The sequence below is a fragment of the Chiloscyllium plagiosum genome, unplaced genomic scaffold (assembly GCF_037043375.1).
Source record: "Chiloscyllium plagiosum isolate Xiang-an unplaced genomic scaffold, Cpla_swu_hap1 HiC_scaffold_40, whole genome shotgun sequence".
NCBI lineage: Eukaryota > Metazoa > Chordata > Chondrichthyes > Orectolobiformes > Hemiscylliidae > Chiloscyllium > Chiloscyllium plagiosum.
The window spans coordinates 54547005-54572892 of record NW_028270178.1 but is presented as its reverse complement, the minus strand read 5'-3'; the positions used below and the strand labels follow the sequence as shown (position 1 = coordinate 54572892).

The following is a 25888-nucleotide window of genomic DNA, read 5'->3' as shown; positions in this document are numbered from 1 at the left end:
GATCAGTCTGTGAGAACATTAGACTGCAATTTTCCAACAATGGGCAGGAGTTTATCTTATGGTATTTACTGGCTTTCCCAGCCTTGGATGTCATTAGCATATCGGATTGAAGATGTACTGCTGGTTATTCAAGATGGTTACTATCCTATTCTTGCTATAGTTGGTATTCCTGGTAAGTCACTCAGTCTGTCGATTGGACTGCATTGATACTGACGATATGTAAATTTTGGAAAGGTGCAAGTCAACTTTTTCAGTTCCAATCAAAGCTTGCATTCCTTGGAAATAATAACTAGCAAATTATTATTTACAAATAACTCCCCAATTTGCGGGGATGGAACACACTGTTCTCAACCATCGTGATTCATTTTCTCCTGCAAAGTTTACATCTCCATATCCTCCCCACATGCCAATCCTGTCCAGAACAAACGTCTCAGTCTCCTCCTCTGCCTCAGTGCAACTCCTGAATAAACCATTGCGCCTTTGTTAATTCTGGATACATGTTTCAAGTCCCTTCTTATCACGTGTCCATTGCAAAATAATTGAACTTGAGATGTGTAACTTGTTCTCTATACAGAATCTCAAAGATGGGAAGATAGTGTATGGTGGTCACATGATTGGCTCATAATCTAGATGCACAGAATAAATATCTGTTGGTATCGGCTTGCCTGATGCATATTAAAGAAGGCAGTGGGTCATTCTTCCCTGGTCAGGTCTCTGTTTAAATGCAAATTTACAGCAGTTTGTTTTACTATTTACTGTCTTGTGGAACAACTGAACCAGCCACTCAGTTCAAGATCGGTACAACATGCTGGCCTGACCAGGGCTACACACATCCGTGATGGAAGAACAAAAGTGAAGGCAAATCCCTTCCTTTGCCTATTTCCCATAAGCCAACAGTTGATTTCCATTCAAGTAGGTGACCATTCACTGTTTTAGGTGCATTCTTTGTCATTGACTCTCTCCCCGAGTGTGATATCCATCTCGATAGGCACCTCTAGTGCTGGCTTTATTGATGCTGACCTACTGATGTAAGGATGTTTTACATTCCACATCAGTGGCAATGGATTGTAAATGAATGGTTTCCTTTGTCACATGAAGGAAATGGAGCCAGCTAAGTGAGGGAAAGAATTTATTGCGGCCAAACCTCAGAGTGTTGTTGAGGCAGTATTTGGGGCATTGTGGACAGATTTTCTCTCCTTTATAAGGAGTGATCTCCTTACCACAGAGAGAGTGAACAGGAGTTCCACCAGATTAATCCCTGGCATAATGGCATCATAAGGAGTGAGTAATGTTTGATCTGGAGTGCTTTCAGAGAATGAGAGGTGATTGCATTGAACACTGAGGGGGGAGGGGCAATCACTCCTTATTTTCTAAACAGATAATGAGAAGGTGATAAATTCCATGTCTGCTGTTCCACTCAGGATGCATGGTTCTGGATAATTTTAGTGCCTCTGAGGACGTTACGCCTACTCATCCCAACCTCCACTCCCCAAGGTGACTGCGAGAGACAGAGAGATCCAGGTTTTGAATAAACTATCACCACATTAATATAGTGCAGTTGGTGTGTGATCCTGCACTGAATGTCATATTATCCACCACACTGACAGCAGCCACAATACCTTCATTCTAAAACAGTTAATTATGCCCACCAGCTTCTGACATTCATGAAGAACATGAATCCATCTACTCAGAGACGTCTATAAGACGCAGGAGCAGAAATTAGGCCAGTTAGCATGTCAAGTCTGCCCATCATTCAATCATCGCTGATAGGTTTCGCAAATCGATTCTCCAGCCTTCTCCTCGTAATTTTTCATCCCCTGGATAATCAAGAACCTATGTAAAGCCGTCTCTAATAGGCTTAATGACCAGGCCCCCATTGCCTTCTGTGGCAATAAATTTTAAAGATTCGACATTCTCTGGTTAAATACATTTCTCCTTATCACTGTTCTAAAAGGTGTTCCCTTTCATCTAAATCTCTGCCCTCGAGCTCTCGTTCAATGGAAACATCTTACCAACATCAAATCTGTCCAGATAATTCAGTACTCTGTGCTTCCATTACATTCCATCTCATCCTTCTAAACTTTACCGAGGATAGACCCAGAGCCCACAAACATTCCTCATGCGATAATCTTTTCATTCCTATGACCATTCTCGTGAAAATATTCTGCACATGCTCCAGGGCCACAACATCCTTCCTGAGATATGGGGCTTAAAAATTCGCACAATACTCCAAATGTGGTCTGAGCAGAGACTTTTCCAACCTGTTTTCTGTTCAATTCCTCTCGTAATAAATGCCATCAAAATAACTGCAATTGCCCTCCTGACTACTGCCTCAACCTGCAAGCTTACCTTGAGAGAACCCTGCACTAGACCTCCCAATTCCCTTTGCACTTCAGATTTCTGGATTTTCTCCTCATTTAAAAAATAGACCATGCCTCTATTCTTCATGCCAAAGTGCATGACCACACACTTTTCAACGTTGTAATGCATCTGCCAATCTCCTTCTTCAACCTCTCCGCCTCCTCAATACGACCAGTCCATCTACCTATCTATGTATCGTCTGCAAACTTAGCCAGAGTACACTCAGTTCCATCATCTAGATTGTTAACGTAACAAGTAAAAAGTTACGATTCCAACACTGAGTCTTGTAGAACACCACTTGTCAGCGACTGCCATCCTGAGAAGGACTATTTTATCCCCACTGTCTGCTTTCTGCCAGACAGACAAACTTCCATTCATGCCGCTACCTTACTTCTAACACCACGGGCCCTTATTATACTCATCCATCTCCTGTGTGACACCTTGTCAAAGGCCTTCTTGAAATCCAGGTGGATAACATCCAGTGGCTGTGCTTGGTCAAGCCTGCTCATTTCCTCTTCAAATAATTCCAAAAGATTTGTCAGGCATGACCTTCCCTTGATGAAGTGATTTTGTCCCATTTTACCAAACACTTCCAAGGATTCAGAAATCTCATCCTTCACAATGGATTCCAGGATCACACCCACGACCGAAGTTAAGCCATTAATTGTGGATATGTTTTGCCTTTTTCCTCACTCCCTTGTTACAATGGGGTGCCACGTTAGTGGGTGCCCAGTGCTCTGGGATCGTTCCTTACTCTAGTGATTCCTGAAAGATCATCGCTATCCCGCCACACCTTCTTCAGCTATCTTCCTTATATCTCTGGGATGTAGTCCATCCGTTCCAGGATAATTAACCACCTGCTGGTCATTCAGTTTTTCGAGCACGCTCTCCATGGTGGTGGCCAGCATACTTAGCTCTGGCCCCTCACTATCTTGAATGTTAAGGTATTACTCGTATCTTCCACCATGACCAAATTTTTCAGTTCCTCGGCCTATTCTTGTTCACCACTACTACCTCTATAGTATAATTTTCCAGCAATCCAATGTCTACTTTTGCCTCTCTTTTGTACTTTATATATTGAAAGAAGGTCTTACAGACTTCCTTTATGTTAGTGGCTACCTTACCCCCATATTTAATAATCTCCCTCCTTATTTTATTTTGTTTGCTCTCTGTTTTATCTTTGTAAGCTTCCCAAACCTCTGGTTCCCCAAACAGCCACTCGCCACATTATATGGGTTCTCATTTGCTTCTATGCAGTCCCTGACTTCCCTAGTCAGCTATGGTTGCTTCATCCTCCCTCTATCATGCCTCTTTTTCCACAGGATAAATCTCTGATGCATCCTGAATTACTCCAAAAATCTCCAGTCATTGCTGCTCCACTGTCTTTCCTTCTGGGACTGTATCCCAGTTAATTCTACCCAGCTCCTCTCTCATGCTCTGTAATTGCCTTTATCCAGCTGTTATACCATTACCTCTGATTCTAACTTCTCCATCTGAAATTGCAGAGTAAGTTCAATCTTATTATGATTACTGCCTCCTATGATTTCCTTCATTCAAAGCTCCCCTCATCTAGTCTGCCTGTACAAGCTGCTACAAAAATCCATCTCATAGACATTCCACAAATTCCTTTTCCTGCAAACCACTATCAAACTGAATTCCCAGTCCACCTGCATAATGAAATCCCACATGATCACTGTAACGTTGCCTTTCCTACAGATCTTTCTATCTCCTGTGTATCTTGCACCCCAGCTCCTGATTACTGTTTGGCGGCCTGTACATAACTGCAACAGCATTTTTTCAGCTTTTTGATTTGCCAGTTCTACCGACACAGATTCTACACCATCTGAGATTACTTCATTTCTTCTAATTGATTCAATTCCATTTCTTACGAATGAGACAAATCTGTCTTTCTGCCCACATGCCTATCATTCCGACAGGATGAATATCCTTGAATAATCAGCTCCCACTCCTGATCCTCGTGCAGTGATGTCACTGTGATGCCCTACACGTCATACATGCTAATTTCTGTATGAGTCACAAGCTTTTTTACATTATTTCTTCCTTGCTCTCCGATATAACAGTTCAGTTCTGTATTTATCGTCCCTCTTCCCATTGTCATTTCCTTGTCCAGCCGTTCGTACTTACACGAACCCTGGCCACTGACTCATTCCCCTCCCACTCCAAGTTCTTCTGCACCCCAGATGACATATCCCAAACCGAAGCACCAGGTAGACAGCACAACCTTCAGGACTCTCAATCCTGGTCAGAGAGAATATTCAAAGTTTGTGAGAAGATTTGTATCACTTGTGCTCGTTGTTGTGGTTCTGTTCGCCGAGCTGGGAATTTGTGTTGCAGACGTTTCGTCCCCTGTTTAGGTGACATCCTCAGTGCTTGGGAGCCTCGTGTGAAGCGCTTCTATGATCTTTCCTCCGGCGTTTTTAGTGGTTTGAATCTGCCGCTTCCGGTTGTCAGTTCCAGCTGTCCGTTGCAATGGCTGGTATATTGGGTCCAGGTCGATATGCTTATTGATTGAATCTGTGCATGAGTGCCAGGCATCTAGGAATTCCATGCATCTAAATCTCTGGACTCATAGCAGAAGCAGTAATGTAAAGATTAGAACAAACAGTCATACCGCAAATACAACCCAAACTCTGGGACAGATATGTGGATGACACCTTTGTAATCATTAAAAACACAGAAGTAGAGAACACACAGCGGATCATCAACGCCACACCCACAGGAATCCGATTCACTAGAGAGGAAGAAAAGGACAACCAACTCCCATTCCTAGACGTGATGGTACAGAGAACACCGAACGGAGAATTCACCACAAATGGATACAGGAAGGCCACACACACAGACCAAGTTCTGAACTACGAAAGCAACCACCCCAACACACACAAAAGAAGTTGCATCAAGACACTATTCAAAAGGGCCACAACATACTGCAGCACACCAGAACTGCAAAAAGAGGAAGAAGAACACCGATACATTGTATTCGCCAAAAACGGATACCCCCGCAATTTCATCATCAGATGCCTAAGGGAAAGACAACGGAACGAGGACATGCCGCAACCCAAAGGACTCGCCACACTACCACACCTCAAGAGCATTTCTGAACTGACAGCCAGACTACTGTGACCAATAGGACTCATAACAGCACACAATCCAACTGCCACTCTCAGACAACAACTTACCAGAACGAAGGACCCGATACCCAACATGAGCAAAACCAATGTAGTGTACAAAATCCCATGCAAGGACTGCACAAAACACTACAGAGGACAAACAGGAAGACAGCTAACGATTCGCATCCATGAACACCAACTAGCCACGAAACGATACGACCAGCTATCCTTAGTAGCCACACCCGCAGATGACAAGCAACGTGAGTTCGACTGGGACAACACTATTATTATAGGACAAGCCAAACAGAGAACAGCCAGGGAATTCCTTGAGGCATGGCACTCATCCACAGATTCAATCAATAAGCATATCGATCTAGACCCAATATACCAGCCATTGCAACGGACAGCGAGAACTGACAACCGGAAGCGGCAGATTCAAACCACTATAAATGCCGGAGGAAAGATCATAGAAGCGCTTCACACGAGGCTCCCAAGCACTGAGGATGTCACCTAGACAGGGGACGAAACGTCTGCAACACAAATTCCGAGCTCGGCGAACAGAACCACAACAACGAGCACCCGAGCTACAAATCTTCTCAAAGACTCTGTTTCCCTATTCAGATGTAACCTCTTCTGCTGATTGTCTCGATTATTTTCTGTTTGTATTTCAGATTTCATTATGTTTAGTGTTTTGGTTTATTTGATGAGCTAAGAGGTAGAACTTGATTATATTTGCCCAGTATGGTTTGAACTGATGTGTCGGTCACACTTGTGTTACATCGGAGGCTGAGTCTTCTTTAGGTTCCAAGGAAACAATGTTTTGTTAAAATCCATCTAATATGGGAATCTCAGGAATTCGATTTTACTTGAAAAGGCATTTTGCAGGCAACTGCACTTCATGAAACAACAAGAATAGATTATTGATGATGCCACAATATATGGTCTTCACTGAACAGGATTGCCTCCTCAGACTCTGAATGCCTTTAATACATATCAGATAATAATTACAGCAAAACGCATTGGTCCTTCAGCCAACTACCTCTGCATTGGCACAGAGTGAGTTATATATCTGCTGTAATTATCCTGTAATCTCGCTGTACCCCGACACATCTGCCTGTTTTAATTCTGAATATCCTGTGCAGACATGAACAATCTTATCAACCTGTTACCCTGCGATGAAACAGTGTGTCTGTTAAAATACATTGCCTGAATCTCATTTACAATTTTCCTGTTCTATTCAGACGATCAATTGACATTCCATCTCCCAAATGTAATCTGCCTCCTTGATCTGCATTATATTTCATTCCATCTGTCAGAAAGAGTGATGTTTGAATGCTGGTGACTGGAGGATATCATTGTACTCCTCCCCAGTCTCCAATTACAAACCCCCGTTCCTCTGTATGTCCAAGGCAATGTCAAATTCATTCTGTCTCTGATCCCTTAATAAGTCATGTTTTAATAAACAAGATGATTGTACATGTCACATTTAGCTTTGGTCTAAATTCAAAGAATGCAAATATTGCTGATTTAAAGCAAATAAACTTCAATAAGGTTTTTTTTTCAAAAGCTGAAGCAAATTTTGTGGTGAAATTACAAAGTTGCCTTATTAAATCAGTGAAAGAAACATTCAGTCAAATCCATACTTCTTGCGCATGATCGGGTAATTAAGCCCAGTGACAATCTGTTGGCTGGCGTTTGATCCGAATGATCAGCAGAGGAACAACCTCTTGACTGCTGTTTTTGTGGAGGGCTGTCGGATGTAGCATTGTATATGAACAACATAACAGAATCATGAACAAAAATGAAACGTCCATCATTCTCCCTCCTCACTGACTTCACAAGAACAGTTGGTATTGGGAGAGAAGACCAATAGAAGCAATACCAACATCCAATCCAGTCCAATTATTGTTGTGAACTGGAAGTGTGTATTGAATAGGGGTCAACTGGAAATGTGTATTCAGTGACTGTGATTATTGTAAATCTCCATGGAATCTAATTGTGTAACTGGAGGCTTTCCCTCGACTATTAGTCAGGGCCTCTTTCGATGCATTATCCCATTGTTTCTGCAACTGCATCACATCTACCACTAACTGCAGCTGCAGAGACGGGGAAAGGAGAGATCAGAATCTGAGAACAATGGACTGGAATGTTCCAACAATGGATCAGAATCTGAGAACAATGCACTCGAACGTTCCAACATTGGACAGGAGTTTATCCTTGGGGCTGAACTTTTTTTCCTGGTCTTTATTATCTTTTCGGATAGAAGGTGTACTGCTGATTATTCAGGCGGGTTACTATCCCATCCTCGCTGTTGTTGGTGTTCCTTGTAAGTCTCTTTATGTCTATCCATTTATTCATTCCCTAAACCATGTTGAACTCCATTGCTATTTCTGTTGTCTATGTTTGACAAGGACAGAATCTTTTAACTTCAGTTTCAATTGAAAACTACATTCATTATCCACAAATGTCAGACCCCTGCCTCACACGCATCTGATACCGAGACTGCTCACAATGTCGAGGCCCCTTTTTACCCTGAACCAATTTATGTCTTGGTATTGTGTCCATCATCAAACCTGTCCATTGCCAGCTCCATCATATCACCAGACTCCACCCAGCAGTTCAGAACTGTTGCTGAATCAACAATTATCTAAGCCTTGGTAAAATTCAGATTTTACTGTTGCAACTCTCTTCTAGTCATGCTTCCAGCTGCAAATATTTTCAGAACAAACTTGTTTTTTGCCACTAAAGTAAATCCATGATATGGACACTGTGCCAGAGTATTAATGACACTGGAAGGGAAATTCAGAGACTCAAGCTCATTATCTGAAGACATTCATTCATATCAAACAACAACTTATAACAGACCTTAAATTGAAATGACGAGAACTGGAAAAAAATTGAATTTCAATAATAACAACCATAAGTCCCTAAGGATTTTGTCTAAAACCCGAGCTGTTTCGCTGATATAGAACATAGAACATAGAACATAGAAGAATACAGCGCAGTACAGGCCCTTTGGCCCTCGATGTTGCGCCGGTCCAAGCCCACCTAACCTATACTAACCCACTATCCTCCATATACCTATCCAATGCCCGCTTAAATGCCCATAAAGAGGGAGAGTCCACCACTGCTGCTGGCAGGGCATTCCATGAACTTACGACTCGCTGAGTGAAGAACCTACCCCTAACTTCAGTCCTATATCTACCCCCCCCCCCCCTTAATTTAAAGCTATGCCCCCTTGTAATACCCGACTCCATATGCGGGAAAAGGTTCACACTGTCAACCCTATCTAACCCCCTAATCATCTTGTACACCTCAATCAAGTCACCCCTAAACCTTCTTTTCTCTAATGAAAACAGCCCCAAGTGTCTCAGTCTATCCTCATACGATCTTCCTTCCATACCAGGCAACATCCTGGTAAACCTCCTCTGCACCCGTTCCAGTGCCTCCACATCCTTCCTATAGTATGGGGACCAAAACTGCACACAATATTCCAGATGCGGCCGCACCAGAGTTTTATACAACTGCATCATGACCTCAGGACTCCGGAACTCAATTCCTCTACCAATAAAAGCCAGTACGCCATATGCCTTCCTCACCGCACTATTTACCTGGGTGGCAACTTTCAGAGATCTGTGTACATGGACACCAAGATCCCTCTGCTCATCCACACTACCAAGTATCCGACCATTAGCCCAGTACCCCATCTTATTGTTATTCTTCCCAAAGTGAATCACCTCACATTTAGCTACATTGAATTCCATTTGCCACCTTTCTGCCCAGCTCTGCAGCTTCTCTATATCCTGCTGTAACCTGCCACATCCTTCCTCACTGTCAACAACTCCTCCGACTTTCGTATCATCCGCAAACTTGCTCACCCAACCTTCTAACCCCTCTTCCAGGTCATTTATAAAAATGACAAACAGCAATGGTCCCAAAACAGATCCTTGCGGAACACCGCTAGTGACGGCACTCCATGAAGAAACTTTGCCATCAACTACTACCCTCTGTCTTCTTCCATCCAGCCAATTCCTAATCCAAACCTCCAACTCACCCACAATGCCATATCTCCGTATTTTCTGCAGTAGCCTACCATGGGGAACCTTATCAAACGCCTTACTAAAATCCATATATACCACATCTACCGCTTTCCCCTCATCAACCTCCTTCGTCACCTTTTCAAAGAACTCAATAAGGTTTGTGAGGCACGACCTGCCCTTCACAAAACCATGCTGACTATCCTTGATCACATTATTCCTATCCAGATGTGCATAAATCCTATCCCTTACAATTCTCTCTAAGACTTTGCCCACAACAGAAGTGAGACTCACCGGCCTATAGTTACTAGGGTTATCCCTACTCCCCTTTTTGAACAAGGGAACCACATTTGCTATCCTCCAGTCTTCTGGCACTACTCCTGTAGACAACGAGGACATAAAAATCAAGGCCAATTGCTCTGCAATCTCCTCCCTTGCTTCCCAGAGAATCCTAGGATAAATGCCATCAGGCCCAGGGGACTTATCTATTTTCACCTTTTCCAGGATTTCCAACACCTCTTCTCTACATACCTCAAAGCCATCCATTCTACTTATTTGTGACTCAGTATTCACATCGACGACAATGCCCTGTTCCTGAGTAAATACTGAAGAAAAGTATTCATTCAGTGTCTCCCCAATCTCTTCCGCCTCCACACGCAACTTCCCCCTACTATCCTTGACTGGACCTATTCCTACCCTAGTCATTCTTTTATTCCTAACATACCTATAGAAAGCCTTAGGGTTTTCCCTAATCCTACCGACTAAGGACCTTTCATGTCCCCTCCTTGCTGCTCTTAACTCTCTCTTCAGGTCCTTCCTGGCTACCCTATAACTCTCAATCGCCCCAATTGAACCTTCACGTCTCATCTTGAGATAGGCCGCCCTCTTCCATTTAACAAGGGATTCCAATTCCTTATTAAACCACGGCTCCCTCGCACGACCCTTTCCTCCCTGCCTGACAGGTACATAATTATCAAGGACACTCAATAGTTGCTCCTTGAACAAGCTCCACATATCATTTACACTCTTGCCTATCGTTTGGGAAAGAAATCGAACATTCTTCTCTGGCTTGGGTTAAGTGTGCCTTCAGACTCACAACATTGTGCTTGGCTCTATTCTTCCTTGTGAGAAAGTGAGGGCTGCAGATGCTGGAGATCAGAGCTGAAAATGTGTTGCTGGAAAAGCGCAGCAGGTCAGGCAGCATCCAAGGAACAGGAGAATCGACATTACGGGCATTAGCCCTGAAGAAGGGCTTATGCCCGAAACGTCGATTCTCCTGTTCCTTGGATGCTGCCTGACCTGCTGCGCTTTTCCAGCAACATATTTTCAGCTCTATTCTGCCTTGTGGAATGGCCTCACCGTCAAGGTCAATCAGTGATGGTCATGAAATGCTGTCCCTCCCAGTGATGCCGACATTCCCATGGAATTAAAAAAAAAGAGTTAAATCAAACAAAGGAAGATACTGCCATTTGGAAACAAAAAAGAAGTAGTGGGGTAAAGGATGATATTTGCCTGCCTGTGTCAAGAGAAAAAAATGAGTTCGCATTTCAAGTCCACTGACAATACGTGAGAACTGAAACTGAAAGATTGTGATTATTTTAGGGACGGATTTGTTTGTTGTCAAGGGGACAAGGACTGAGTCGAACAGAAGGAGAGTGGGTGGGGTGGAGAGGGAGAGAAAGAGAAGCAAAGAAAGGGATTGTTGATCGGCTGGGATGGAAATAAAATATACCATGAATCTTATTTGTTTTTCGCCTATTCCTATACTCTTGAAAATCATTCCAAGTGCCTGTTTAAACTGAGTTATGTCCCCTCAGTCTCTTCCCAGAGTGTGTTCATCTCCTTATATTCACTAATGGGACATGGGTATCGCTGACTGGACCAGCATTTATTTCCCCTGCCAATTGCCCTTGAGAAGATGCTGCTGAACTGCGTTCTTGACCAACTGCAAGTGCCTCGGCCCATTCAGTTTCATTTCTCTGAGACTTTGTAGTGATTGATACAGCTGATTGGTTGACTTGGCCATTTCGAAGGGCAGCTGAGAGTCAACCCTGTTGCTGAGAGTCTGGAGTCAAATATAGGCCAGAACAGGTGACGGTGGTAAATTTCCTTCCCTGAAGGACATTCGGGAGCCAGATGGGTTTTCCTGACAACAAACGATGGTTTCATAGTTTCATTTGATTCATAATTCCACATATTTGATTGAATTCAAATTCCAACATCTGCCCTTGGCTGGATCAAATCTAGGGTCTTGGGTATTACCTGGATCCTTGGATTAATAGACCACTGGCTGGACCATCGCCTCCCCGTGTTCTCTAATCACCTCCCCATGCAATAGTGGCGCTGCTGTCATCGTGACTGAGGTACAGAAAATGGTGCAATTCTACTTCTATGGAGACTGGAATTGCAAATATTTCAGGTCAGTGGGACTGTGAAAAGATGTAACGGTTCATCAGCAACCAACAACAAATCTGACAACGAAGGCATTTTCAACACATAGTGGGTGTGCCATGTATACATGTATTTGACCTGCTCCTGTCACTGGAACATCAGTGAAGGTTCTGTAAATGGTTTACTCAGGTTTGTGTACAAGCTGCTGCATTCATTCAGGGACAGCTGAGGGTCTGGTGAACCCACTATGATCAAGGTGTGGGCAGGGTATTCAGTCTATCGGGGTCTTCAACACGGCTAACAAATGGAGCAGAGACTGCAGAGAAGGGAAGCTCTGTAAACAGTGGGGAGCAGGGCACTACAATCTCCTCTTTGGGATTTCCTGGATTATTTTTCAATGTTGAACCTATTCCAGGTGCAATGTGTGAAGCCGGTTTGTTTAGACAATGAGATGGTCACAGCGCTGTGTCATTTATTTCAGCATAACCTATGGTCTCACACCAGGAGAGGGCTGTGCTGATACTTAACATGAAGTGAATTATTTTGATTCTGGAACTTTCTGTGCAAAAATTGGTGTCATATCCACCACGTGCCATCGTGCCATCCTCTGAGGTATTCATTTGAACGTTTTCTGTCCCCAGAGGTTGGTTCAATCTCCACAGCGAAAGGAACAGAAAATCTTGCAGAAGTATTAGGGAACAGGGTGACTGGTGTAGATGAGGAAGTGCATGAAATTTGAATTATGAAAGAGCAATTACTTGAAAAAACTGCTTGCATTGAAGTGTGGTAATTGCTGCACCAAATAAGTGATGAATTTCAAGGACTGCGGAGATGGGGGCTGCAGATGGAGCGTGTTGGTCAGCTCTTTTGGGAGCCGATACAGAGATGATGGTCAATTGCCTCTTTTGATCAGTAAATTCCTTGATTCTATGAGGCATTTTCCAGACTACTGAGGGAAGTCAAAGTTCTTCAAATCCCTTTCGATTCTGTGAAATATCATGGACAGTAGTGAGTAGATACTATGGCTGCAAATATTTAATACTTGATGCAGAGGGAATTATTTGATGTCAGTTGGTAAAAGATATGAGCACGTTTTGTGAGGAAGGTGGTAACTGGATAATTGGAGAGCAATGATATGATTTAACAAAGCCAGCATACGTTCAGAAATAATCTTTAATACATCTGCTGGCCTTTGTGGAAGACGTTGTTTGTGACATCAACAAATGAGAACAGTGGGACTGGAATATTTCAATTTTCAGATGAATTTTGAAACACATGCGCACTGGTGAGTGAAGAAAGTTCGAGCCCAGGGGTAAGAGGAGAATATACTATATGTATTAATTTACAAAATCGAAAGACTGCATGGTCACTTTAAGAAAGACGATGCAGGAACCATGGTTTCGATGTGTGGCTGAAGGAGCAGCGGGTATGTAGCTGGCAGTATTGTCAGTGCCGCAACTGCAACCTGGTCACCGATTGGCAGCGTATCATGGCAGTGCAGGGAGGGCTCCACAAACAGCAGCAGCGGGTGGAGGAAATGGCCCTGCTCTGGGGGACAGGCGCTAGAAACACCAGCCTCCTGACACGGGGCAAGCAACAAGCCTGTTCCCCAGCCCAGTGTTGGAGGGAGACACCTCTGTCTCGGATAGGTATGGACCCTCAAAGGGGCAGCAGGGTAAACGGGGCAGTGGCGACAGGAACAACAGTCCGTCTGCCCATGTAGTCCACACCTCTGACTCTGTTGATCATCGTCCTCGATACCTGGAGGTTTGAACTCGGTTTATTAAAGGTAACTCCCCACTCCTGACACCAACCTGTTTTAATGCAGAGGTCTAGCCCTTCTGCTAATTAAAACCAACCCCCCAGGAAAGCTCGCCTCACCTCGTAAAAACTGAGGGAGTGAAAGCAAACTCCTGATTTCCACTGTTTAAAGAAAAATAACAATTTCCTTTCCCTAACTCTAACAGTGAACACTAAATAGCAAATCTGAGCCCACTTTTTCTTAACTCATCACTACTTGACTCCAACTCTTGAAATTCTCCTCCAATAACACAATTATTACCCATTAAAGTAACTTAATGGTGGCTTTTTTTCGACTGGGACAACACATCTATCCTGGGTCAGGCTAAGAAAAGGCATACCAGAGAATTCATAGAGGCCTGGCACTCCAACCACAGCGCCATAAACAAACACAGAGATCTAGATGCCATCTATCAACCCCTCAGGAAACGAACAGGAAAAGACATCACCACAAACCCCAGGAACCCCATCCAGGAAAAAGATATAATTAGAAAGCAGGAGACAACAGCTTCACTTCACTTGGAGGTCGCCACTGATGATGTTACCTAACCAGGTAATGAAACGTCTGGACACCAAATCTACAACTCAGCGAGCAAACCCACACCCTACATGTTGACTATCCCTAATCAGTCTTTGCCTTTCCAAATAGATGTACATCCTGTCCCTCAGGATTCCCTCCAACAACTTGCCCACCTCCAAAGTCAGGCTCGCTGGTCTGTAGTTCCCTGGCTTGTCCTTATCACCCTTCCTAAACAGTGGCACCACGTTTGCCAACCTCCAGTGTTCCGACACCTCACCCCTGACTCTCGATGGTGCGGCACACTGGCACAGTGGATAGCACTGCTGCCTCACAGCGGCTTGAATTCCATTTGCTATTTCTCTGCCCATCTTTCCAATTTATCTATATTCTGCTCTATTCTCTGGCAGTCCTTTTCCATATCTGCTACTCCACTGGGCAGCACAGTGGCACAGTGATTAGCACTGTTGCCTCACAGTGCCAGAGACCCGGTTCCATTCCCACCGTAGGCAACTGTCTGTGTGCAGTTTTCACTTCTCCCTGTGTCTGCGTAGGTTTCCTCCGGGTGCTCCAGTTCCTCCCAGAGTCCAAAAATGTGCAGGTTAGGTGAATTGGCCATGCTAATTTGCCCGTAGTGTTAGTTGAAGAGGTAAATGGAGGGGAATGGTACTGAGTGTGTTCCTTTTCGGAGGGTTGGCGTGGACTTGTTGGGCCGAAGGGCCTGTTTCCACACTGTATGTAATCTAATCTAATCTTGATGTCCTCTGCAAACTTGCTGTTCAGCCAACCTGTACCTTGCTCCACATCATTTATATATATATATATATCACAAACAAGAGTCGTCCCAGCTCAGATCCCTGTAGAATGCAACTGGTCACAGGTGACAGTGAGGCCTGCAGATGCTTTAGAACAAAGTTGATAGTGTGTTGCTGGAAAAGCTGGAGCTCCCAGCCTTATTCCTGATGAAAGGCTCTGACTCGAAATGCCGATTTTCCTGCTGCTCAGATGTTGCCTGACCTGCTGTGCTTTTCGAGCAACACACTCCCAACACTGGTCACAGGTATCCATTTTGAGAAACTCCTTTCCCCTACTACTCTATTGCCCAGACCGTTCTCCATACATGTAGCAAGAACACCCAGGATACCATGCGACTTTACCTTCTCCATCAGCCTACCATGGGGAACCTTATTAAATGTCTTACTTAAACTTCATGAATATAGCCCTTCCCCCAATGTTGCCACCTCCTTAAGTTTGTAAGACATGAATCTTCCCACACAAAACCATGCTAACTCTTACTGATAAACCCATTTTCTTCCAAATGGAAATTATTCTATCCCTCAATATCTTCTCCAGCAGCTTCCCTAACACGGACGTAAGGTCTATAATTTTCTGGAGAATCCCTGCCTCGCTGCTTAAACAATGGGACAGTATTAGCAATTCTCCAGTGTTCAAGGATGCTGCAAAGATATCTGTTAAAGCCCGAACTATTTCTTCTCTAGCTTCCCTGAGTCACCTAAGGTAGATACCATCTGACCTAGGTACTTGTCTACCTTTTAGAATACCGAGAACTCCCTCCCTCCTTATGCTGACTTGAATTAGAGTACTCAAAGATCTATCCCTAACCTTAGCATCCATCATATCCCTCTCCTTGGTGAATACCAATACAAAGTATTTTTTAAGAATCTCACCAATTTTCTCTGACTCCACACGTAACTCTCTTCCTTTGACCTTGAGTAGACCAACCCTTTCTCTTGTTACCCTCTAGTTCCTTATATATGAATAAAAAAGACTTTGGGATTTAATTTAACCCTATTTGCTAAAGATATCTCATGACCCGTTTTAACCCTCATAATTTCTCGTTTCAGATTGGTCCTAGATTCCCAATGTTCTTCCAAAGCTTTGGCTTTGTTCAGCAGTCTCGGCCTTTTGTATGCATCCTTTTTCCTGTTAGCTAGTCTCACAACTTCACCTGTCATGCACAGATCCCTAATCTTGCCATTTCTATCCCTCATTTTCACAGGATCATACCTCTTCTGAAATCTAATCAACCTTTCTTTAAAGGCATATCGAATGTGGATTTACCTTCAAACAGCCGTTCCCCAGCTCCTGCTGAATTTTGGTATAGTTGGTTTCCCACAATTTTGCACTCTTCCTTTCGGACCACTTTCATCTTTGTCCATGAGTGTTCTAAAACTTCCGAAATTGTCATCACTATTCCTAAAATAATACCCGACTGAATCTTCAACCACCTGGCCAGGCTCATTCCCCAACACCAGATCCAGTGGTCCCTTCCCTAGTTGGACTATTTACATACTGCTCTAAAAGAAAAACCCCGTGGATGCTCCTTACAAATTCTGCTCCATGGTCTAACACGAAGTTAATCCCAGTCATTGTTGGGAAAATTAAAATCTTCCAAAACAACGAACATGTTGCTCCTCCATCTTTCCATGTTCCTTTTAATATTTGGACGTCTATCTCCCGCTTGCTGTTGGGATGCCTGTAGTACAGCCCTAACATTGTTACTGCACCATTCCTGTCTCTGAACTTTGTCCATATTGCCTCACTGCTCGAGTGTACTCCTTCAGCCCAGCTGTGACATTCTCTCTGACCAGGAATGCAACTTCTCCACCCCTTTACCTCCCTTTCTATCCTGCTTGAAGCATCGATATCTTGGGATATTTCACTGCCAATCATGCCCTTCCCACAACCAAGTTTCAGTGATACCAATAACGTCATATTCCCAGATTCTAATCCAAGCTCTTAGTTCATCTAACTTATCTATGACACTTCTTGTATTAAAACAACTGAACCTCAGACCACCAGCCCCTTTATGTTCATCATCTGCTCCCTGCCTCCTCTTCTCCTTCATCGTGCTGACTTCATTATCTAGTTTATTACAGGCTTTAGTTACTACCTCCTCACTGTCAGTTTAAACCCTCCCCAACAGCGTTACCAAAAGGACCCCCAACGACATTAGTTCCAGTCCAGCCCAGGTGGAGACCGTCCAATTTGTAATAGTGCCACCTCCCCCAGAACCGGTTCCAATGTCCCAAAAAATTAAAGCCCTCCATAATGCACCATCTGTCAAGCCAATCACTCATCATGTTTATTCTATCCCTCTGACTAGCACGTGGCACCGGTAGCAATATTGAGATTACAACCTATGAGGTCCGACCTTTTAACATGGCTCCAGACTCCCTGAATTCTGCTTGTAGGCCTTCATCCGTTTTCTTTACCATTATTGTTTGTACCTTTATGCACCACGACAACTGGCTGTTCACCCTCCCCCTCGAGAATGTTCTGCAACCGATCTGAGACATCCCAGACCTGTGCACCTTGGAGGCAACAAATCATTCGGGAGACTCGTTTCCAACCACAGAACTGCCCTCCTGCTCCTCTACAATTGAATCCCCTCTGACTAGAGCTCTTCCACTCTTTACCCTGCCCTTCTGTACAGCAGAGCCAGCCACGGTGCCATGAACATGTCTACTGCTGCCTTCCTCTGGCGAGCTCTCCCCGCTCCCACTCAGCTCCTCACTCTCGTCGCTCCTACCCAGCCCCTCACTCTGAATGTTACCACTCAGCTCCTCTCTCTCCATGCTCCAATTCCGCTCCTCACTGTCCCCATTCCCACTCAGCTCCTCACCTTCGCCGCTCCCACTCAGCTCCTCACTCTCCCTGCTCTCAGTCAGCTCCTCACTCTCCCCTCTTCCACTCAGCTGCTCACTCTCCCCGCTCTCACTGAGCTCCTCACTCTCTCCGCTCCCACTCAGCTCCTCACTCTGCCCACTCCCACTCAGGTCCTCTCTCTCCCTGCTCCCACTCAACTCCTCACTATCGCCGCTCCCACTCAGCTCCTCACTCTCCCCACTCCACTCAGGTCCCCTCTCTCCCCACCCCCACTCAGGTCCTCTCTCTCCCTGCTCCACTTCAGCTCCTTTCTCTCCCCGCACCCGCTGTTGTGGAACAAAGGCAGCTGATTCTCGAGGTAAGTCCCTTTTAAGTGTGAAATATACCCCGGTCCTCTCTCTCTATTTCGTCTTCCTGAAAATGCTCTCCCCATCTCTGCCTTACACAAGGACCGTTCCCTTTGACAGCCTTTGATTTGTGACACTCTCCCAACTGACAGCTCCCCTACCCCCGCCCCAGGAACATTGCCCTGCAACGGGAAAGACGCTAAACCACGCAGGGCCTCAAACAGTCCTTCCAGGTGTGACAGAGCTTCACCTGCCTCACTTCCAACCCAGTTCAACTTCGGGCAGACCGAATGTAAACTTAGGAAACGGTTCACCGAGCATCTCAGCCAAGTCCGCAGGAGCCGACCGACCTCCCAGTCACTGCCCATTTCAATAGCCATAACCATTCCTTTTCCAACATCACCATCCTCCCAGTCACTGCCCATTTCACCTATCCTAACCATTCCTTTTCCAACATCACCGACCTCCCAGTCACTGCCCATTACAATTGCCCTAACCATTCCTTTTCCAACATTACTGTCCTCCCAGTCACTGCCCATTTCAGTTCCCCCAACCATTCCCTTTCCAACATCACCGTCCTTCTAATTACAGCCCATTTCATTTCCCCCAACCACTCCCTTGCCAACATCACCATCCTCCGTCATTTCCCATTTCAATTCCCCCAACCATTCCCTTGCCAACATCACCATCCTCCCAGTCATAGCCCATTTCAATTCCCCCAACCATTCCCTTTCCGACATGACCACCTCTAAGTGCTCTGGTTTCCTTGAACAATCCAAAGGTGTGCAGATTGAGTGAATTGGGCGTGCTAAGTTGCCCACCGTGTTCAGGGATGTGAGGCATGGGACATTAGTCGGGGCAAATGTCAACTAATTCGGGAGGGGGATAGGTTTGTGTGGGATCCTCTTCGGAGTGTTGGTGTGGACTTGTTGGGCCAAAGGGCCTGTTCCCACACCGAAGAAATTCTATAAATGATAAAGAAATGATCTGGAAACGGGCACTGTTGGAATGATCAGCAAGTTTGCAGATGACACGAAGATTTGTGGGATAGCTGGAAGAGTAAGGGACTGTCAAAAATACAGGAGGATATGGATAGACTGAATAGTTGGGTGGAAAAGTGGCAGATGGAGTTCAACCCAGACAAATGTGAGGTGATGCATTTAGGCAAGTCTAATTCTAGACCGAATTATACAATGAATGGAAGAGTCTTGGGATAGGCTGATGGGCAGAGAGATCTGGGAGTGTAGGTCCATTGTTTCCTGAAAGTTGCTGCACAAGTGGATAAAGTGGTCAAGAAGGCATATAGTATGCTTGCCTTCATTGGACGGGGTATTACGTATAAGAACCTGGCAAGTCATATTAAAATTATACTAGACATTGGTTCGGCCGCATTTAGAATATTGTGTACAGTTCTGGTTGCCACATTACCAAAAGGATGTGGACGCTTTGGAGAGGGTGCAGAGAAGGTTTACGAGGATGTTGCCTGGTATTCAAAGTGCTAGCTATGAAGAGAGGTTGAGTAGGTTAAGATTGCTTTCTTTGGAAAAAATGAGATTGGGGGAGTCCTGATTGAGGTCTATAAAATCATGAACGGTATAGACAGGGGGGATAAAATTAAGCTTTTTCTCCGGGTGAAGGATTCAATATCGAGAGGTCACACTTTCAAGGTGTGAGGTGAAAAGCTCAAGGGGGATACACGCGGCAAGTACTTCACACAGAGGGTGGTGGGTGGATGGAATGCGTTGCCAGCAGAGATGGTAGAGGCAAGCACGGTCGATTCATTTAAGAAGTATCTGGACAGATGCACGAGTAGGTGGGGAGCAGAGGGATACAGATGCTTAGGAATTGGACGACAGATTTTGCCAGTGGATTTGGATTGGCTCAGGCTTGGAGGGCCGAAGGGCGTGTTCCTGGCCTGTAAATTTTCACTGTTCTTCTCTTTGTTCTTGACAACTATAACTAACATCTCATCTTCCTCCTGGACAGCCTAGCGCCCAGAGGACTCACAATTGAGTTGTCCAATTTCATAAAACCTTCCTTCCCATCTCCTGACTCCCTTCCCAACCCTCCCCATCACTTCCACTGCTCCCTGCCACCAACCGGATTTAGTCCTCCCATTGACTAATAGGTTGTACCTTTGACATTTCTTCACCTATCTCCACTTCTCCATCCTGCCCCCACCACCCCCTTTCTCTGCAGCTGCCCCGACATCCCACCCCCAGTTCGGAGGAATGGATACTCCAGAGAAATCGATTTCTCCACCTCCTGATGTTGTCCGGCTTGCTGTGTTCTTCCAGCCTCCTTCTTGGTTGCCATTTTCTCCCAGCTTATGGTGTCTGGGCTAATTCTCAGGGAGACTCAGAATCCAATGGAATGAACCATTTCAGCTGATCTGGCAATGTTTTTATTCACTTTTCTCATTGTTGTGACAGCAGTCTTCAAACTCTCACTCCTCCAGGTAGTCCCACTCCATTGTCTTCTTCTCTACGTTTACACAACATGTTCTCAGTTAATTAATTATCTGTTTTTGTCTTTAATATGAATCGTTGTGCCCCTCTGTACCTTTCCCTGGCCTTGGTTTTTGGCTACCGAGTCTATCGATTGCTGCCATTGTGAAGCTCAGAAACAAGAAAAAATTATGTGTCGGGCTGTTGTTCACTTCCCGGTGTGTCCCATGTAATGCTCCGTGTGGGACAGGGGTTTACAGCAGCTTTGACACACATCCTTGTAACTTGGTCTGTGCCTGTCCACTGAACGCCTGTGTTTGTCCCCCTCAGTTGATCGTGCAGTCAGTAACACGGGGAAACCGCTGAGTATTATTGTAAAGGAGCAGACGTCTGACTTGTAGCTGAGGGGCTTCTTACTGACTCCTGTTATTGAAACGTTAGTGTAGGGGCTGGGCGTGGTTTGCTGGAGGTTGAGCTGTGAGCTGACTCAGACATTCAGGGAGACCTGAGGATTTCGGGACCAACTCTGGATGGAGTATGGGGACTGTAGTTACAGCATCTGGTTCTGTAACGTGAACAACAAATGGAGCAGGGGCTGGAGATAGGGGAAGCTCTGAATCCGCGGAGTGAGTGTGGGTGGGGAAAGGGATCTGCCGTATCCACTCCAGGTTTTCCAAGAATAGCTTCCCAAGCGACACTTAACCCAGAAGCAGAGTGTGAGGGGACCCTGATTGAACAAGGAGCTGGTCACAGAGCAGTGTCACCTCCTTCAACACGACCTGCAGCTTCACACCAGGGAGAGGACGGTGCTGTCAGGGGCTGTTAGGGTCACTGTTTCATTCAGCTTCTCAGATCCGGAACTCTCCAGCCAGGTGTGGGAAACATACCTATCATCTCCCAGTATCTCAACATCAATGTCACCATTCGGTGACGGAGGATATATATGGCGGATGAGGTGAATACAATTTTTCCTCCCTCAGCAGGGAGCTGCCAGGTCTACGCTTGTTTTTCCAGTATAGTGGGATTGCCGATGGTGAACGTGGCTCTGCGGGGTCCCCATGTCAATGGGGAGAGTTAGAGGAACTGAAGGACCTCTCACTCCATTAATGGTGCAGAGTGACCATGCACAGTCCATCATGTTGGTGAATACCCACTGTCCTGACACCAGCCACGGCCTCTTCTTTCAGAAGCAGTCAGCCATTTCCGTCGTCTTCAGGTCCCCACGTAGAAAGAAAGAATCGCCTCTCAGATGAGGCCACTTCCTTCGGACACGGTTCACAACACCCTGCTCCTCACCACTTCCCACCGCCAGCCAACCACATAACAATATCTCGTGTTTCCTGAGAGCAATGGGAACATTAGGGATCAGACCATCAGGGAGATGGAGCAACACTTCAAATGTTTGGACTAGGTGCTGCAATCTAGCTCCATTTGTGTAATGTATGGCCTTGTATTCTTCCTGAAAACTTCACAGGTTCACAGTTAGCCACGCTACATTTCATCTGCGAAATGGTTGTTTCCTGCTTATCCATTTACAGATCCTCCACCTCCACTTGATAACTTTGTTTCCTTCCTATCTCAGCATCATTGCCGAATTTAGTGAGAATATATTTGTTCCATCTATTTAAACCGTTGATATAATTTGCACATAGTTGAGGACCCAGCAGGGTCTGTGCTGTTGTTATTTTCTGTTAAACTGGTAAAGACTGATTTATCTCATTGGATGGTCTTCAATATGGGGCTGAGCATTTCCCTCCAGCAGAACTGTGTGCTGGCTGGTGTGGAGGCAGGAGATGTCCATCATCAGGTGCTTTCCTTGACCATCTTTAACCTGTCACCAAGACCTTTATTGACTGTACTGCACGGTGCCATCAATATTGGTGGGTCTGTTCTGCCGTGTGGGACAGGACATACCCAGGGATGATGATGGGGCTTCAGGTTTGATTCTGTGTGTAATGGCAATGTCAGACTGTTTCCTGACTGGTCAAAATAAGGAATAAAGGTGACAATGTAGCAGGGAATAACGGCTTAAAAAGCTGAATGAAAGACAGTATATCTGAATGGATATTGTAGTCTCAAAAATGATTGAGGAACTCAATGCACACCTTGAGGTAAATGGATACAATTTAATGACATGAGAGAGTCCTTGCTACAGGGTGTCTGATTTTTGGAACTGAACATCAAGGACCTTTTATATTTGGGGATGTAATACAAAATATAAAACGAGGTGGGGAGATCTCCAAGTAAAAGTTGACATCTGTATGATTGTAAACAGAGAATCGTATATCAAATGTTCAGGTTTTTGGCTTAATCTTATTGTTTCTGTGCGTAAATTGCCAGTTGAGTTGGGTTTGGAGAAAGATTTCCACCATGGGCGCTGAGTGGATTTCACCAAACCTAATGGACAGAAGGGCCTTAGTGATGCGGCTTTTTATGATGCTATCACATTCTCAAACTGATATTCTCCGGAACATTCTATAACCAACATTCCTCCGGAACAGTCTATGACTGACATTCTCCGGATCATTCTATAAATGGCATTCTCTGGAACATTCTACAAGTCACATTCTCTGAACAGTCCATCACAAACATTCCCAAAATATTCTATTATTGACATTGTCTTAACACATTCTATAACCAACATTCTCTGGAACATTCTATAAACAGCATTCTCCAGAACAGTCTCTGACTCACCTTTTCTGGAACAATCTATAACCAACACTCTTCAGAACATTATTTTCCCAACATTTCTCGGTAAATTCTACAACCCACATTCCCCGAACATTCTGGAACTGACCCCTGAAAAATTTATATCCAACATTCACTTGATCATGCTATAAGCAACATTCTCCAAAACATTCTAAAACCATCAATATTTGTGAACAGCCGGATGACATTTAATTGAAAGAAAATAAAATCCCAAGGGCAAAGATCCCATCCATGGAGAAGGAAACACTGTTCCGAAGTCTCCTCAGGCAGTTAAAGGGTGTTCCCTTACATTTACATTTCATCACCTCAGAGAATCGATTGACCACAATTTAGACTAAAAGACAAACACTTCTAACGTCCGTTTGTCTTCAAAGAAGTGCAAGAGAATTCTTCAGGACGGCAATGTTTACTCTCTGCCTTAGGAACTGTAAAGAAGTGACCTGTCTGCTTTTGAGTGATCGAGTGTATGGGATTGTTCTAGAATCCATCTGTTCTGATAGATGCATGTCTGTGCGTTTAGGGAGGTAGGGTTTCTTCTGTATTACATCACACTTCTGTCAGTAATTCAGAATTTACCATGTGTTATTCCAGGTACAACTGCATCAATAAATCTCTGAACATTTCATCTTGAAAATCTCACTCCGAGCTCAATCAATTGTAAAATATCCTTCAGGTTAATGTCTAAATTATTGGTTTTCCTTCCTCACAGTTAACGTCATGACGATCTTCATCCTGCTTTATAAAGATTGTGGATTGTCTCCATGTGTCAGACGTTACCTGGGGGCCATGGCAGTGACGGATCTACTGATCATTATCCTCGACCTGATACTGAGACACATTCCCATTGTTTATCGGGAGCAGTTTTATTTCCTGGGGGACATCCCCGTGTGTAATATCCACGCCGTCCTGCTTTATGCAGCCACTGACTGCTCTGTCTGGTTCACCGTCACTTTCACTTTTGATCGATTTGTAGCCATTTGTTGCCAGAAGCTGAAAAATAAATATTGCAGTGAGAAAACGGCGGCTGTGGTTCTGGGAACAGTGACTGTGCTGAGCTGTTTCAAGAACATTTTCTGGTATTTCATGCTCACAGGTCTTTATCGGTCGGCAAACGCTCCCTGGTTTTGTTACACAATGAACGGTGTTCTATCTTCTCGTGTCTGGGTCACAATCGAGTTCCTCCATCACATTCTAACCCCGTGTGTCCCATTTCTCCTGATTCTGTTGCTCAATGTTTTCACCATCAGACATATATTAGTGACCAGCAGAGCCCGCAGGAGACTCCGGATTCACACTAATGGGGATATTCACCATGATACAGAAATGCAAAATCGAAAAACATCTATCATTTTATTGTTTGTGATCTCGGCCAATTTCATCCTGTTATGGTCAACATTAATGCTGTATTCGATATGGAATCGGATGTTTAATTTGGCATATGCCTCTGTGAATCTGCATCGCTTTGTGCGGGAATTGGGCTTCATGCTGCAGCTCCTCAGTTGCTGCACTAACACTGCGATTTATGCTGTGACCCAGATTAAGTTCAGGCAGCAGCTGAAGAATGTGCTGAAATATCCCTTTACCCAAATTCATCAATCGATCAAACTTACTCATTAGTCAATCTATTCAGGTTTTTCTGATATCAGATCAATGTTTCAGCAACGAAATAACCTGTCACTATGGTAACAGATGAGGGCAGTGCTGGTTTTCCAACTGGATTCAATACGGGGTTACAGGGACACATTTCAATGTTTCTCTACTCGGGGATCAGTGAAAAAAGGCACCATTCCATTGAATGTATCTATCACTTCTATCTGTAAAAATGAAATTATTCATTAAGAATTACCAAGCAGCAGAACAAACTATTTTGTTGTTTGTGTTGAAGCAGCTGAGCTGAAGAGATACAGACTCAGCCCCAAGTCCTGGTCATTAGGGAAGGGGAGGGAGCCAGTGTCCAGCACAGGAGTTGGGTTTAAGTCACTCTGACCTTTACTTTAACCTCAGGATCACTGACTCTGATCTGCCCTCGGCAGATTTCACCTCTGTCTCCATATCCAACTCTCATTCTCACAATGTCCCACTCTTTCTCTCGTCCTCTCATTTTTTTTTTGTTTTTCGTTGCTCATATCTCGAATGCAACATCGTTCGGCCAAAACTGCTGTGTCACCAAAGAAATTATTTGAAGAATAACACAACTGTGCAACATGAGAGATTCACAAGCTGTGATGCCCTCACCACAGAAAAGATCATCCACTCATTTAGTGGCAGGTTGAGAACCAGCAGCAGGTGGCATTGCATCACATTAAATACAATCGGCTTGAGCCGAGGGTGGGGGGCGGGGAATGTGCAAAAGAGACTCAGCCTTTGATTTATCACATTTTCATTCATTCATTCATTCAAACTTCCCTCCAGTCCCATTGCACCGAGAGACAGATCCACAGGCACAAACGTATAGAGATACAAATTTGGAGATATACACCAATATGGCATTTGTATCACTTTGCACACAAGACAGACAGAA

The 25888-nt window shown here is 44.6% G+C and overlaps 1 protein-coding gene across 1 annotated transcript; it reads left to right on the top strand.

Annotated features, from left to right (window-relative positions):
- The first annotated feature begins 39 nt into the window (after positions 1-39).
- LOC148138539 (putative G protein-coupled receptor 139) lies at positions 40-24984 on the top strand. Its single transcript, XM_087981732.1, has 2 exons — positions 40-172; positions 24077-24984. Exons 1-2 carry the CDS (start codon positions 40-42, stop codon positions 24982-24984), a joined length of 1041 nt encoding a protein of 346 aa, XP_087837858.1.
- Positions 24985-25888: the final 904 nt, after the last annotated feature.

What these genes read in the sequence shown, in the direction of transcription:
- LOC148138539 (XM_087981732.1), top strand. Translation starts at nt 40, where the DNA reads ATGGGCAGGAGTTTATCTTATGGTATTTACTGGCTTTCCCAGCCTTGG. An exon ending in TGCTATAGTTGGTATTCCTG is followed by an intron (nt 173 to 24,076) that starts GTAAGTCACTCA and finishes CCTTCCTCACAG; the next exon opens with TTAACGTCATGACGATCTTC.